This window comes from Microplitis demolitor, chromosome 4, assembly GCF_026212275.2.
Source record: "Microplitis demolitor isolate Queensland-Clemson2020A chromosome 4, iyMicDemo2.1a, whole genome shotgun sequence".
In the NCBI taxonomy this organism is placed as follows: domain Eukaryota; kingdom Metazoa; phylum Arthropoda; class Insecta; order Hymenoptera; family Braconidae; genus Microplitis; species Microplitis demolitor.
The window spans coordinates 23,531,812-23,546,416 of record NC_068548.1 but is presented as its reverse complement, the minus strand read 5'-3'; the positions used below and the strand labels follow the sequence as shown (position 1 = coordinate 23,546,416).

The window sequence follows — 14,605 nt, the reverse complement described above, 5'->3', positions numbered from 1 at the left end:
TAAAAATGAATTCGGAAAATATGTGACAATAACAATAGTATAGAAGTATGCGAATAGTTTGAAAATTTGAATTTTCGATTTAAACTTCGGATCTCGTGTCAAGTCTTTTAAGTAGATATTTTTCCGGTGACATAAATTTCTAATCATTTTGTCAACATTTTGGTGCCTTATCGATATGTAAAAGAACAGCCTAAAAACTGATATCTTATAGATGTCAAAAAGGCAAATTTACGAACAATTCAAAAAGTTTTAAATTTATCGATTATATTCGATTCGAACACGATTCGCACACCCCTATAGTAATAAAATATAAAAAATAAATTAATCATCGGAACGCTCGCCGTGAAGAAAAGTACAAATGGCATTTCTCAAAGCAATTGCTGGAGTAATTGACGTGTCATTCAGAGACTCGTTCGTCATGGGGCTGGTGTACTTGCCGCAGAGGAACCACTCGTTGATAGCCGCCTTCTCGTAGACAAAACCGTCGGAGCACTTAACTGGTTCCCGCATTATTTCGTGAGTTATCGGACACAGATATTCATCAGGAACCTCAGTGTCCTCGTCAATGCTATTGGAGGTGTTGATGTCCTGCTGCTTTAGCCAGTACAGCTGGTTCCTAAATGATTTAAGCACCTGGATAAAAGAGCGCAGATTAAAATTATGATTAGGGTTCAAAGATAAATGATAAATTATAAATTTAAATAGTAACATTTGGGTAGTCTATGAGCCCGAGCCGCGCGATGATAACTTCGTCAGGCAAAGTCAGCAGAAGTCTTCCATTGAGACGTGATGCAGCGAAACGAGACTCCAACACCCCCAAGTCAATTTCAATTAACCATTTCACAATATCCTCAGTTTTCCAATCAATTATATTTTTCCTATTGTTTCGTAATTGGTCTATTAGAATACTTTGAGATATAAGTTGCTGTGGAAGCCGCCATATTGCTACTGTTTTATCCAGAGCCCCTACAATTTATTTATTATTTACTATCAGGGGTAATTTAATAAAATAAAAGGTTTACCTGTAGCAAATAATGCTGTGTCACCGGAAAAGGCACAACAAGTAACTAAACTTTCGTGGTATTCCAGTACAAACAGACACATCCCTGAATTCTTTATGATAAATCCATTAAATAATTTACCAGGAAGTTATAATGACAATAATAATAAATAGGCGGATACTTACTACACTCCATATGCGAGCGGTTCGATCAGTAGCAACACTACCAATAATTTCACCATGAAAAGGCGCGAACTTGACATCCATAACATTCCCACCGTGACCAGTAAGCACTCGCTTTTCTCTAAAAGTCACCAATGGATTGGCATTGGATCCTTCTTCATCTTCAGACTCATTATTATCACTCTTATCTTTCTTCAGGACTTTAATCTGCCACAATTTTACCAGCGAGTCGTTTCCACAGCTGGCTAAGGTATAGCTTTTGCAGCCGTCCTCATTCGTTGGCGGCTGGTGGGAACCTTTTAATAATTTTTTATTAGTATGAAATAATTTATTTATAATAAAATCGCATACCAACACCTGCTGTAAATGGCGAAGAAGTCGCTGGACTAAAGTCGCATCCCTGAACCCCGAGGTCGTGAGCGTCGCATACAGTCAGTGCGTTTGAATCTCCGAAGATCTCAAATATTCTCCACGTTCCTTCACTGCATGCCGTGATAATGTAACTTGAATCCGGAGTAAATGCTACCGCTGTCACAGCATCCGCGTGGCCTTCAAAAATTCTGCATTCAAAATTCCTGATATTATTTATCATTAATATTTACATTGTAGAATTACACAAAATCAACTAAACAAAGTGTACGTATATGCATATAGATATTTAAATATATATTTTTATATTTATACTGTAATTCCTCCATGGTATTTATGTCCCAGATCGTTGTCTTTTCATCATCTCCAGCAGTCGCTATTTTGGTGCCGTCTGGGGACCAGCGACAGACACGAATCCCCGTGCCGGAATTTACAAATGATCCTCGTGCTTCTTCGCCATTCTGTTGTGTTCATTATATTTATAAATAAATAAATAATTATGATAAATTTATAGTTGATACCTCAGTGCACCAGATCATGGTGGTACCGTCCAAAGAGCAAGAAGCCAACATCGTCCCGCAAGGACTGAACTCGACGTAATTTACGCTGTACTTGTGACCGTCTATTGGACTGAAACTCTTATCAAGAAATTTTAATTCAACATGCGTTATCTGCTCCCCGTCTTCGGTATCAACTATTTCTTCTTCTCTTTCTCCGGTCCATAATCTCACGAGTTTGTCTCTGTGATAATTTTCAAATTATTAATGAATATAATTATTATTTTTAGTGGATAAAAATAGGAAATTACCCAGATCCTGAGGCTAGTAAATTGTTACCATAGAAAGCAACACTATTGACAGCACCACCATGATCGTCTAGGGTCGCGATCAACGTGACGTCATTACCAGAATTTTCGGCGTAATTAACAAACTTTTGTTCCTGATTTGCTGGATCATTGTCTTGGTTATCGATCGCTGATTGCGACAGAGCCGCAGGTTGACGGACTAACTTTGAGTCGAGGGTCAGATTGTTGCCCGTGAGGTCCCAGACGATGACACTGCGGTCGTTGGAGCCGGTGGCCAAGACGTTGCCGTCCCTAGAGAATGCACAGCATGCCAGGTAACGTTTGTGAGCTCGAAGTACTGATACTATTTTTCCTGTATTCTATAAATATATAAATAAATTTTTATACTTTTATTTAGAAAAAAAATTAGTAATGATAAAAATAAAAATTTTTACTGTTTCCCATATCACAGCTATTTTGTCAAGACCACTGCTGACAATATAAGTACCATTTGAACTGAATTTTACGCAAGTTAACGCGCTGCTATGCTTTTCAAATACTCTTACAAGACTAATGGACGCAGTTATTGGCTGAGTTTGAGTTTTTCCCTCGGCAACTCTGACGTCCCACAATTTAACATCGTGATCATTTCCACAAGTTACCAATTGATAAGTTTTTTCAATTATTCTATCATCTGTATAATATAAATATATTATTTATAATGCGAATTAAACCCGGAGTGAATACGGAGCTAAAAAAAATTCTTTTTTTACTCTGTATGCGGAGCGTAAATTATTTACTTGTTATTGTTTGACAAGTTGAAAAATCACAGCAAACAACTCCAAGATCATGTGCGTCGTCAACAGTAGCAAATACATTTATCGATTGGTCAAAACTGTGACTGCCACTTGAATCGACTATTTCAAATGACGAAAATAATTTCAAAACTCCCAGAGTGCACGTGGTTATAAGCCAATTTGAATCCGGAGAAAATGCGACACCCTGAACAGCTCCTTCGTGTGCTTGAAGAGACCTAACAAAAAAATTGATAGCAAACCCTCATCATTATTTATCTTGATTCACAAATATTCATCAATACCTTATCAAATTTCTACGTATAAGATCCCAAAGACAAATTTGTCCATTATCGCCCGCGGTCACCAGCAAAGTTGAGTCTGGAGCGAATCGGCAGACTCGAACAGCTTCGCCTCCGGTTTGAACTAACGTATGGATTTTTGAACCAGTCTATTAAATATCGCTATCATTACCATCCATATATATATATATACAATTATTAATTACGTATTATAAATAGTAGTATTAATTATACTCTTAAATTCCAAAGTTGCGTTGTCCCGTCGATGCTCGCACTTGCCAACATCGTCGACTGCGGACTTACTTTAACACAAGTAACTCCATACTTGTGACCCATCAAGGGAGACCAGGATACTTGTTCATATCCTGATCCTTGATGCCACTTCCATACTCTTACGCTTTTATCCCTATTATATATATTTTAAAAAAATAAATAGATAAATTTTTTCCCGCCAAAAATTTTTGTTTTGAATTCAAAATTCAAAAAATTTTCAGCGCCAAGAAGTTATTATTTTTTTTTGTATAAAATTAAGATCCCGTACCCTGAGCCAGTTACGAGGGTGCAATCAGCCGCAAAATCTACACTATTGACATCATTCCTGTGGACGGATAGTGTTTGTAAAATATGTGCATCCTCAATTGATGAATCCATTTATTAATACTGATTACTACTTGTCTAAAAAAACATATTAGCTTGTACATAAAATTTTATTTGAATTCATGCATTACTTATGTTACATGTTATGAGTGATAATGGACAGTTCTGATGCCGGACTAATAAAACTTTTACATGCTAAAGAAATATAGATATATGTGATATGAGCATGCATCATATCATGTACTATCATTATTATTGTTACTATGTTTATATTTATATTAATATTCTGTAGGCCAATGCTGCGCAAAGGCCACAAATTAATAAAATATACAATACTTATAAACTTAAAACTGACGTGTCATGTGCCGACTACCACGCGAAAATATCGATCATATTTCATTGTAATGTATTAATAATTTTACTATTTTCTTTTTTTTTTTTATTAAGTACCTGTCATTTCAAAACGTTTTAAAAATTATTATAGCTTCCTTTCATTTTAAAAATTCAAATTTTTATTTTTGAAATTAGTAATAGTAATAATTATTATTATTATAAATATATATGAATTAATTTATGTATATGTTATATATATTAAATTTCAAATTTAATGTAATAACTGACATTTGGAAAAAACTTTTTTTTTTTTTAATTATTTTTAAAAGTGCAGATAATGAAGGATATAAATGTATATATATTTATAGATGATTGATATAAATAATATTTACCTTATATTTATATAAAAATAAAAATATAATATAATAGATAACAATAAAATGAACGTTACTGTTACCGCGCGCGAAACTAAACTACTTGAGGATCGTCAACTTTAACTAGAGTCCTGCACATATACATGAATATATGTGACAATATATAAAGGGAAGCGCGTGTCTAGTTAAATATATATGTTTGTTATATATTTCGATCGATAATCTAACTGTGTAAGTCTTGTTATAAATTATTTTTAGCGATACCTATACCGCCAAAAAATCAAATCGTTAATGCAATATTATAATTGTATATAATTAGCGAACGTAGAAAATATATATCACAAGTCATATTTATTATTTATCTAAATGTCTTCTCGGATTCAGATGTCACGATTGCTAATTAAATTTAATTATTAATAAATTTAAATTGCATTAATTAATAATTCATTTGAAGTTTAAAAACTCAGCTGTCAGATTTAAATTTCGCGCCATTTTAGATTTTAAGTATTTTTGTATTTTTACTTCGGGTATCGATATTTGTGTACATTCTGAAAGAAGTTGATACCAAATGAGTTTTTAAATAAAAATATATCAAATATTAAATATAAAAATAATAAAAATTCAAATTTGTGACATAAATTTAAAAAAATATTTTTTTGATTGAATTGTTTTTTTGTTAATAAAATAAATATGAGAAATTGAATGAGGTTATGAGTGGTAAATATAAATATATAATAAAATATAAATAAATATATATATTTACATAAATATATAAATATATGTAGACAAAAATGCCACTAGGAGTTACAAAACCCGTGTGTATAAAATGCGGAGCAACAGAAACTCCTCTGTGGCATTCGACAGAACTTGGAAGTCTGTGCAACAAATGTCTGGAGGATGAGAGAAACGCATCGAATTTATCAAAAAAAAATGACGATGAAGATCAAGCGTCCAAACCCTCACGCAAGAGCACCAGGATAACACGCTGGTGCAAACCCACCAAGACCAATGAGCCGTCATTGCCATCAACTCTGAGAACTGTCCCCAAAGGCAAAGGCCGCCGCCACATTTTTAAAAAACCCGTGAGTTGAAAATATTTATTTACTTCTATTCAAATTCAAAAAATATTAATTATACTTTTTAATTTAAAAAATAATTAGCCAACTAAAGCTCCTTCGTCGGTAGCGACCCCAGTCACCAGCAACTTCGTATTTTACAAGGGCTCGTATTTTCAAGTAGGCGACGTTGTCTCAGTCCAGGACATTGATGACGGGGGAATTTACTACGCTCAAATACGGGGATTCATCACTGATCAGTACTGTGAAAAAAGTGCCGCGATAACGTGGCTGCTGCCAACTGTCACCAGGTTTTTATAAAATTTAAAAACAATAATTTTTACAATGATACTAATAATTAATTCTTCCAGTCCACCACCGGAAGAAGGTTTCAGTCCAGAGACTTATATAATTGGCCCTGAAGAAGATTTACCTCGAAGACTAGAGTGTATGGAATTTATAATGCACGCGCCCTCGGATTATTACAGACTCAAAAATACTCCATACCCGCCACCGCTTATAGAAAGCGCGACTGGTGGGTATATATGGACATCACTTAGTAATGAAACTACGACTATTTATAAAAAGTAATAAGTATTATTTGTTGTACATACATTATATATTTATCTGATAAATAAATATAAGGGGTTTAATAATAAAACATGATTTATATATTTTATTAATCTAAAAATAAATGCATACAATGATAATGATAATTAGTGATAACAGATGTCAAAATTTAAGATCTTTGATAGCTTGCGGTAGATCAGGAAGTTTCATATCTTTTATTTGCTGAGGAATGTTCATATTTTTAACCGCTGAAACAGCTCGTGCAGGTGCTGCTGTTATTCCCGCCTGATAATTGCAATTAAAATAATAATTTTGAATATTGATAATAAAAATAATGATTGAATTTACCTCTTGCTTTTCGAGCTTGTTCTGGTCCTCGATTCTCGTGAGAATCTCAGTCATGTTGGTCTCCAGAACCATCCCGCCCATCACCAGCTCGTTGAGAATGTAATGGACTTTGTCGACATGAAATATCAGGTCTAGCTCACAGACATTTTCGAAGCACTTGTCCAGTGTCTCGACAAACACCTGAATCAAGTCAAGTATCCCCAGCTCGGACTCCGAACTGTCGACGCAAAATACAAAATAAAGAGTTGCATAGTGCCTATAAATAAGTTTATAATCAGATCCACCAATCAAACTTCCACCTTCTAAAAAATTGCAGACGTTGTCGTCTCTTTTAGACACCAGTTGGAACGTTTCTTTTATTATCTGCTGCTGCATGTCTTCATTCTATCAAATTAATGAAAAAAATTTATTGTTTTTTGTTTTACTGGCGTACTGATCCCTGTCATCTAATCCCGCGGCAACTGATCCCTTGATATATGCTAATATATAATAATAGATACAAATAAATGTTATTTTAATCAGTGAAAGTAGATGTCATTCAAATAGTCGTGGGATTAATTATTGGGAATCAGTTTTTCATTCCAGGATTAGATTATTTCCCAATTTTTATTTAATTTTAAGTTTGAATTTAATCCCAAGTAAAATAAAACTGACCTTTAATTTTTTTTTTAAATTTACTGTAAAATTCTTATACAGGTTGAGGTCATTTAATATTTTTTTTAAAATTTAGGTCAGGAAATTAAAATAATAATAATGATAATAAAGTTAATAAGTGTAAATGTAGCAAACATCAGCGAAAGTTAAAATTTTAAATTAATAGAGTAAATAATTAAAAAAAAAATATTTTTAAAAAATGCACTTATAAATTTCAAAATATTTTAAATGTGCATTTTTTTTTCAAATTTTATTTTATTAATTATTTACTCTATTAATTAATAATTTAAAATTCGTCTGATTTCTGCTACAAACACACTCATATTTAAAATTATAAATAAATAGAGTGAATAATTAAAAAAAAAAAATTTTTTTAAAAATGCACTTATTAATTTAAAAATTTTTCAAATGTGCATTTTTTAAAAATTTAAATTTCCTAATTATTTACTCTATTTATTAATAATTTTTAATTTGTCTGATATCTGCTACATTCATTATTAATGTAATTAAAATAATAATAATAATAATGATAATAATAAATAATTAACTCACTTACAAAATAATGATAAAATTTCGATAATCTCGGCTTGCCATGATTATTAAATACCAAAATAGCTTTAATCATTTTAGTTACAACTTCTTCAAAATAAAATCTGTAAATAAAAATATAATTTGCAATTACAATTATAATTATAATTACATTATAAAATATACGACATGTATGACACTGACAGGTTAAATTCAAGTACTTACATTTAATTAAATAAAATATAAAAATATATATACATGTGTTTACACATACATAAATATATGTGTAATTTAAAAATAATAAATCATAACAATACTTACAAATTTTTAATCTGATAGACTCATGATAAACAACTAAAAAAACTTATCAAGATAAATATGTTTTTATATATATTTTATGACTACAACTATAGTTTGCACATACTGTAGATTTAATAACAAAAATACTGATTACTTTACAAATTGTGATTGGAGTTTTTGGTCAAGTTCAAAATTCTTTTCAACTAAAAGGTAGTAAAATTTGTGACAAATTATTTAAAAACTAGTATTTAAATTTTGAAACTCGAAATTTTATTTTAAAAATTTAAACTTGAGAACAGTAACTGCAATAATTATAATAGTAAAGGTAATCTTTGTTTTGAAAACACACCCTTATGTAGTGTTTTTTATTTGTTTTTTATCTGGCGATTGCTAAAAATGCACTCGCCTGTAACTTTTATTGTAACACATAACTGATATATTATAGGCTGTATAAATATTTAATTAAAGATAAAACTCTTCCACTGGGTATTTTTTTAATATTCAATATTTATCGTATTTAACGTCAGTCATAATCCCCAGGTAATCTGATACATTTGGAACCTGTCCTGGAGCTAAGGATTATCAAGATACTAGTAAGTATTTTATTGCTAAATTAATTACTAGTAATTAATGACGCTGACAGTAGTCGACTTAGAAAAATTTTTATTGTTTTTAATCGCCAAGTTAATTGTCATCTGCAAAATTTAAAAAAAATATGCAATACAATCTCTATGAGCGGGAATGTAGCAGACATCAAATTTAAAATTATTAATTAATACAGTAAGTAATTAATAAAATAAAATTTTTTAAAAATGGGTATTTAAAAAATTTTAAAATTCATAAGTGCACTTTTTATAAATATTTTTTTTCTAATTATTTACTCTCTGTATAATTTTAAATTTGTCTGATGTCTGCTGCTTTACTTTCAATTTTTTAATAATTTTTTTTATGGATTTCATAAATTTTTGTGTCAGCATTTACTTCGTTTATTAAAAATAAATAAATTTTTTAAATGACTGCTACTGTCATCACCACTTTAAATTAATAATTTTTGTTTGTCACAAGTGTTATGTCTCTTCAATGACAGCAAGTAAATGGGGGTCGTTATCAAAGGCAATAGATACAAAAGGTACAAACAATAACTCCAAATACATAAATAAAAAAAAATAATTAATTAATATGATAATCAGATGGACAAAGTACGGTTGCTGCCGACGTCTCCGCTGCAGCAGGTGTATATAAATAACAATAACAATAGTAATAATGGAAGAGGACGAATGTCATTCATCCGTCGACTTGGAGTCGGATGTATCATCCTAGCAGCTCTTGGTCTTCTTTACGTTCCCGCTTATCACTCGGCACAAGGTCCGCTCTTTGGAATAGGTGAGGTTTCACCCCCTGCTGAATCATTAGGGGGAGGTTCAAACTACCTAGACTCTACTGTAGGTATGCATACAATAATGCTAACTAATATACTCCATAGTCTAATCAGCACTTGATGTTATCGCCGATAATTATTTTTGATTTATTTTTTCTGTGATGATCACTCGCTTTATTTTTGCTGTAGCTACTGACCATTTTTTTTTTCAAGGCTTTAATTAACTGTATGTAGATTATTTTTTTAAAATATCTGGACTGCTGAGTATAGTAATGAGCATGAGGTCTGTGTATTGATTAGGATAATTAATAATAATAGCAGGGGATAATGGAGATCGTTGTGATTTCAGTACAAATATCGGGATGGACGTTTAATACTTCTAGGAATGTAAATTTGTATATAAACCCAGACAACAACACGGCGATAACGAGCCCGGAGTTGTCCTGCGGAAGCTCGCCGCCGTATCTGCTGATAATCGTTTGCTCGGCGGTGGGGAACCAGAAGGCGAGAACCGCCATCAGGAGCACCTGGGGCAGCGAACAGAACTTGTATTACCTGTCGACGTCGTCCTCGTCCGCGAATACGACTGTCAAGGTGGTTTTTTTACTGGGGGAAAGCACCAATGACACGCTCAATGCCCAGATACTGGACGAAAATTATGAGTATGGAGACATCATTCAGGAAAAATTCATTGACACGTACAATAATTTGACTCTTAAGTCGGTGATGATGCTGAAGTGGGTCACCACGACCTGCCCACAGGCGACCTATCTCATGAAAACTGATGACGACATGTATGTTAATGTTCCGGCGTTAGTTAAAGTCATCAAGTCGAGGCCCACTAGTGCTGGGACGTTAATGGGGTCACTTATTTGCAATGCCCGTCCAATATCTGATCCTAAAAATAAGTGGTAAGTATTTGATAGAAATTTTTATTCTTTACGCGGCTAAATAATTTTAAATAAATTGCGTAAAAAATTAAAATATCATTTTTTCCGCGGATATTTTTTTACGAAAATTAAATTTATAATTTATTAAATAATTATTTTTTGTGTTAACAGGTACACTCCAAAATACATGTTCTCAGAAAAAACATATCCAAATTACTTGTCAGGTACCGGTTACGTTATGAGTTTAGATGTCGCATCAAAATTATACAAGACCGCGTTGAAAACTCCTCTGTTACATTTAGAAGACGTTTATTTGACGGGTTTATGCGCGAAAAAGGCTAAACTACGTCCCGTAAATCATCCCGGGTTCAGTTACATACCGCGTAAATTTGATTACTGTGTACTTAAAAATTCAATTACCGCGCACAAAGTCGACTCTTCCGGTATGTACGAAATTTGGAACAAATTACAAAGTTCGAATGTCACTTGTCCCAGTTCCACCGCTACCAGTGATAATAGTAATAAAAAATCATCATCGATATTGAACAGACATGGCAGACATATTAATTATTACTTAATGAAAAAACGTATCAACAACAGGTGCAGCTGAAAAACCAAATAAATTATTTTATAATTTTTTAATGTACATAACAATTGTCCGGACCGGCAGCTATTCTTTCGATTGGGTACAAATAAATATTTTTATCAATAAGTCTGTTATATAATATGCAAGTACGAGTATAAATAAAAATAATAATAGTCAACTACCCGTCATAAGTCTCTCCCTCAATTGACAGTTGCTGTACGGAAAACTTCCTTCACTTAATGACTTTTTTGAGTTTCGTACTAGACATTCCGTTATTAGCATCCGATAAAATTGTAAAAGTTGTGAATTAAGAATTGGAAATAATGAGAAAATGAATTATGAAAATTTACTATCTATGATTCGCAGAGATTTTTGTAACGAAACGTAAACAGTCTACTGCCCCTGCGGGGATAAATTTACGGCGACAATTATAATCTTCTGAAAATGCTTCTCATATCGTATGGTAACAGGTTTTTTTTTTTAAATATTGATTACAGGAATAGTACTCCTATTAATTATGGTAATACCTTATGACAGGTAGTCGGCTGTAATTGATTAATTTCATTAAATTTTAGTGTGTGCCAATGATTAAAAACAACAAATCCATTGAAATTTAAGTGATAGTATGAAAATAATATTTTTATGAGCTCGTTTCTAACAATTCCTATTATTTGAATGGACAACGCTGCGTATTTTAAATAAATATAGATAAGGTTATTAAAAGTAGATAGTTAATTACGCTTCCATCCAACGATACATCGTTTGTTAACTTTATTTTATATTTTAATTATCATTAAAAATAAATACAAACTGTATAAATATATTGAGGTGTCTCTTGTACAATAATAATATTTGTTGTTAAATAAAAAATATCCTTTATTTATATTGACAAAAAACATTTTTAATTTATTTAATTATTAAATTTACCTGTTCACTATTTTTTCGACTTTTTCTTCTTCTTTTTCTTAGCCGACTTTACAAGACTTTCAGAAACGTCATCGGCCATTTTCTCAAGACCTAGGTTCGTAAAATTATCCGAAATAAATTGCAGCTTAGCTTTCTCTTTTTTTTCATGTTTTTTTTTCTTCTTCTTATTTATTTTACAATTCAAAATATTGCTGTCCGTCGTTACCTTCCTGTGTTTTTTAACTTTTCTCTTTTTACTCTTAACTTTACAGTCATCAGCATTCGTGTCAGCGATTTCTCTAGGAGAATCGGAATCATTTTTCTTCTTGACTTTTCTAGACTGCGTTGGTGAGTCATCAGCTAAACTGAGCGAACTCGACAATTGTTCCGTCAGCTCATCAAACTTGCGCTTCATCTTCCTCCGGGTTTTCTTCGAGCCTTTGCGATCCGAATCCAGTTCCAGGTCCTGGTCCTGTTGCGCATCGATCTGAGCTAGAAGATCAGTCACGGTGTTTTCAACGACTGGTTCAACTCTGGACTTATCATCCAGACCCACTGACGTATCACAGTCTGCTTTCTCTTTATGGCACTTGTGTTTCTTGGACTTGACTTTAGTCCACTCATCGCTCAGGTCACCCAGCAAATTCATCTGCTCGACGAGTTCCTGCTCCTGCTGCTGGATCCTCGCCAATTTACCACTGAGCTTCAGCCCATGTCTGGCTCCCTTGTGGGCAGTTCTGCCTTTGCAAGCCTTGAAAAGTTTCTCATCATCAACAATGAAATTTTTAAACAACAATTTGTCGTCGTCGACGGTTCGCTTTTCCTGGGCGGCGCTTTTGGTTTCCTTATCCCCTTGGAGTGTGCAGGTTTTTACAAAGTTACCGTACACCAAACTGCTGTCTTTGCTCTTGACCTCGCCGATGTTTATATTTAATTTGGCAGCAGCGATGTCGAGGGCGATGCTGCTGTTTACTTTGAAAACTGGTTTACTGGAAGCTGATGAGTCAACGGAGATGTTGCTGGCAGCTTTATTGAAGACTGTGTTCCACCACTGATTTCCTGATGTGTCTCGGTGCCCGATACCAGTAGTGTCGAACTTTAGCTTAGGTCTGAGTGCTTCTACGATTCCGTCTTCGTTTTTTCCTAGACCTTTACCTGTCATAATTATCACACATATTATTATTATTTATATGTTTTCATGGAAAATTTAAATTTACAAGGACATGGGATCAACTAAAACCAACATGTCAACAATATGATATCAGGTCATCAATCTAGTTTTTAAAATTTTTATGTTGTGATAAATCAGAAATCAAAACACTGGCAAGGATTTTGAAAATAGAATTTGTTTTCGAGAAAAAAAAAAACGTAAACGAGGATAGAAACCTTCCTTAGTTTGAATTTTGTGGAAAAATAATTTTTGACAAATTTAATTAGTAATTAATAATAATAAAATATGTATTGAAATCAATCTAACCTTCGCTCCAACCAAATTTTTCTAATTGTGACTTTGCAAAATCACCCATTGCTTTTATTATTTTCTATTTTGTATAAATAACTGAATTTACATATTTATCATGATAACTTTATGGAAAACTATATCGTGTATCCACATGGTCCACATGAATATGGATAGTAAGTCTTGAGGTTATGTTTACATTAAACAGTGATTTTTTTTTATTCTGCCTTTGTAGGCTGGCCTCGTATGACAAACCGGTGGCCATCTGTGGTTCAGAATTAGACAGTGAAATGATGGGTGATTTAATTTTGGTAATTTGAATATTATACGCATGTGCGTATCGTCGCACCTGCGCATCAGCCTTGTGGTTTTTTTTTGCGCGAGATTTCTGAATTCAAATTCATGTCATGTTAAATAAATTCAGAAAAATAGTTGGCTAGAAATGAAAATTAGCCGTAATCAGAATTTTTGGCCATTTTGACCACCTAGGGACCCTTTGGATGACTTTCTTATGGATTCTTAGTTCATACTTTACCGTAACTTTTTATCTGTCTGGGATATTTATTAATTACAGCAAGTACTTATAGTGTACATGTACATGAATGTAAATTTAATGACGCTTATACTTAGCGATAATTATATTTAATTTTTAAAACTCGACTCTCTCTCTCTCTCTCTCATTTCCCCTGCATCCTAATCGGTAACAGAAATCAAATAAATAACAGTTTATTGCAAAAGTTATCGGCAATATCACGGAGCTATAAACTCTTGTGTTGATTGTAAAAATAATTAATGCACAAATGTCGTATTTAAATTATTATTATAAATTTTTAATAGCGTTGATAAGTTTTGAAATTTTTCCCGTATCTGAGTGTCGAGGAATCAATGAAAGTTCAAATACTTCCGGCTTAAAAAATAAAACTCTCCAAGTAAAAGTGGCTGGCAAATTATTCAGTATTTTATTTCTAAAAAAAAGTTGGGTCCAAGCGGTCGCGGAATGCGGCACCAGGGATTCGGAGCTTGCTGAAATAAATTCTATACCCGAAGCTAGAGCTCTAGCCCGCGCTATGTTCAAACATCGACCAGGTACCGGTTTTATTTTATTGATTGTGATTATTGATACTATTTAAGTACATAAATTATTTAATAGCTATTGAAAGTGCTTGGATCGCTGGGTATTTTAACGAGTCTACTG

General features: G+C 32.7%; 5 protein-coding genes across 9 annotated transcripts; 2 read left to right on the top strand and 3 right to left on the bottom strand.

The window, feature by feature from the left end:
• Positions 1 to 58: 58 nt before the first annotated feature.
• On the bottom strand, positions 59 to 4,823 carry LOC103576371 (WD repeat, SAM and U-box domain-containing protein 1). The gene is made up of 14 exons (XM_008556560.2): positions 4,755 to 4,823; positions 3,974 to 4,107; positions 3,667 to 3,838; positions 3,436 to 3,581; positions 3,137 to 3,369; positions 2,792 to 3,030; positions 2,361 to 2,716; positions 2,074 to 2,293; positions 1,868 to 2,013; positions 1,535 to 1,743; positions 1,187 to 1,479; positions 1,023 to 1,113; positions 710 to 966; positions 59 to 633 (listed from the first exon to the last, which is right to left on the bottom strand). Exons 2-14 carry the CDS (start codon positions 4,081 to 4,083, stop codon positions 322 to 324), a joined length of 2,784 nt encoding a protein of 927 aa, XP_008554782.1. The 5' UTR covers positions 4,084 to 4,107; positions 4,755 to 4,823; the 3' UTR covers positions 59 to 321.
• An 84-nt stretch (positions 4,824 to 4,907) lies between these two features.
• LOC103576370 (GATA zinc finger domain-containing protein 1) lies at positions 4,908 to 6,461 on the top strand. Of its 3 annotated transcripts, none has more exons than XM_008556557.3 (4): positions 4,908 to 4,967; positions 5,522 to 5,818; positions 5,897 to 6,102; positions 6,163 to 6,461. In XM_008556557.3, the coding sequence occupies exons 2-4, from the start codon at positions 5,528 to 5,530 to the stop codon at positions 6,380 to 6,382; spliced, it is 717 nt and encodes a 238-aa protein (XP_008554779.1). In that variant the 5' UTR covers positions 4,908 to 4,967; positions 5,522 to 5,527; the 3' UTR covers positions 6,383 to 6,461. The 3 variants fall into 3 exon arrangements, with proteins under 3 accessions (XP_008554779.1, XP_053594117.1, XP_008554778.1); XM_053738142.1 differs by lacking the exon at positions 4,908 to 4,967 and adding an exon at positions 5,258 to 5,453 and having other exon boundaries at positions 5,538 to 5,818; XM_008556556.3 differs by lacking the exon at positions 4,908 to 4,967 and adding an exon at positions 5,258 to 5,453.
• Positions 6,453 to 8,311, bottom strand: LOC103576369 (AP-3 complex subunit sigma-2). The gene is made up of 4 exons (XM_008556555.1): positions 8,213 to 8,311; positions 7,920 to 8,016; positions 6,710 to 7,093; positions 6,453 to 6,646 (listed from the first exon to the last, which is right to left on the bottom strand). The coding sequence occupies exons 2-4, from the start codon at positions 7,986 to 7,988 to the stop codon at positions 6,524 to 6,526; spliced, it is 576 nt and encodes a 191-aa protein (XP_008554777.1). The 5' UTR covers positions 7,989 to 8,016; positions 8,213 to 8,311; the 3' UTR covers positions 6,453 to 6,523.
• A 5-nt stretch (positions 8,312 to 8,316) lies between these two features.
• On the top strand, positions 8,317 to 11,701 carry LOC103576367 (beta-1,3-galactosyltransferase 1). Of its 3 annotated transcripts, none has more exons than XM_008556554.2 (6): positions 8,317 to 8,401; positions 8,732 to 8,784; positions 9,257 to 9,320; positions 9,382 to 9,574; positions 9,919 to 10,480; positions 10,631 to 11,701. In XM_008556554.2, the coding sequence occupies exons 4-6, from the start codon at positions 9,382 to 9,384 to the stop codon at positions 11,067 to 11,069; spliced, it is 1,194 nt and encodes a 397-aa protein (XP_008554776.1). In that variant the 5' UTR covers positions 8,317 to 8,401; positions 8,732 to 8,784; positions 9,257 to 9,320; the 3' UTR covers positions 11,070 to 11,701. The 3 variants fall into 3 exon arrangements, with proteins under 3 accessions (XP_008554776.1, XP_008554772.1, XP_008554773.1); XM_008556550.2 differs by having other exon boundaries at positions 9,382 to 9,637; XM_008556551.2 differs by lacking the exon at positions 8,317 to 8,401 and adding an exon at positions 8,408 to 8,516 and having other exon boundaries at positions 9,382 to 9,637.
• Positions 11,702 to 11,803: 102 nt separating this feature from the next.
• Positions 11,804 to 13,672, bottom strand: LOC103576366 (G patch domain-containing protein 4). The gene is made up of 2 exons (XM_008556549.2): positions 13,429 to 13,672; positions 11,804 to 13,106 (listed from the first exon to the last, which is right to left on the bottom strand). The coding sequence occupies exons 1-2, from the start codon at positions 13,475 to 13,477 to the stop codon at positions 11,980 to 11,982; spliced, it is 1,176 nt and encodes a 391-aa protein (XP_008554771.1). The 5' UTR covers positions 13,478 to 13,672; the 3' UTR covers positions 11,804 to 11,979.
• Between the last annotated feature and the right edge of the window lie 933 nt (positions 13,673 to 14,605).

Excerpts from the sequence above, each read along its gene's own strand:
- LOC103576366 (XM_008556549.2), bottom strand. The coding sequence starts at position 13,477 with ATGGGTGATTTTGCAAAGTCACAATTAGAAAAATTTGGTTGGAGCGAA. Across the intron at positions 13,107-13,428 it reads AAAATTTGGTTGGAGCGAAG|GTAAAGGTCTAGGAAAAAAC; the intron begins GTTAGATTGATT and ends TAATTATGACAG.
- LOC103576367 (XM_008556550.2), top strand. The coding sequence starts at position 9,382 with ATGGACAAAGTACGGTTGCTGCCGACGTCTCCGCTGCAGCAGGTGTAT. Across the intron at positions 9,638-9,918 it reads CTACCTAGACTCTACTGTAG|TACAAATATCGGGATGGACG; the intron begins GTATGCATACAA and ends TTGTGATTTCAG. Across the intron at positions 10,481-10,630 it reads TCTGATCCTAAAAATAAGTG|GTACACTCCAAAATACATGT; the intron begins GTAAGTATTTGA and ends TTGTGTTAACAG.
- LOC103576371 (XM_008556560.2), bottom strand. The coding sequence starts at position 4,083 with ATGGATTCATCAATTGAGGATGCACATATTTTACAAACACTATCCGTC. Across the intron at positions 2,294-2,360 it reads TTACTAGCCTCAGGATCTGG|AGACAAACTCGTGAGATTAT; the intron begins GTAATTTCCTAT and ends AAATTATCACAG. Across the intron at positions 1,744-1,867 it reads AATACCATGGAGGAATTACA|AATTTTTGAAGGCCACGCGG; the intron begins GTATAAATATAA and ends TTTTGAATGCAG.
- LOC103576369 (XM_008556555.1), bottom strand. The coding sequence starts at position 7,988 with ATGATTAAAGCTATTTTGGTATTTAATAATCATGGCAAGCCGAGATTA. Across the intron at positions 7,094-7,919 it reads CGAAATTTTATCATTATTTT|AATGAAGACATGCAGCAGCA; the intron begins GTAAGTGAGTTA and ends TTAATTTGATAG. Across the intron at positions 6,647-6,709 it reads ACAAGCTCGAAAAGCAAGAG|GCGGGAATAACAGCAGCACC; the intron begins GTAAATTCAATC and ends TGCAATTATCAG.
- LOC103576370 (XM_008556557.3), top strand. The coding sequence starts at position 5,528 with ATGCCACTAGGAGTTACAAAACCCGTGTGTATAAAATGCGGAGCAACA. Across the intron at positions 5,819-5,896 it reads GCCACATTTTTAAAAAACCC|CCAACTAAAGCTCCTTCGTC; the intron begins GTGAGTTGAAAA and ends AAAAATAATTAG. Across the intron at positions 6,103-6,162 it reads CTGCTGCCAACTGTCACCAG|TCCACCACCGGAAGAAGGTT; the intron begins GTTTTTATAAAA and ends TAATTCTTCCAG.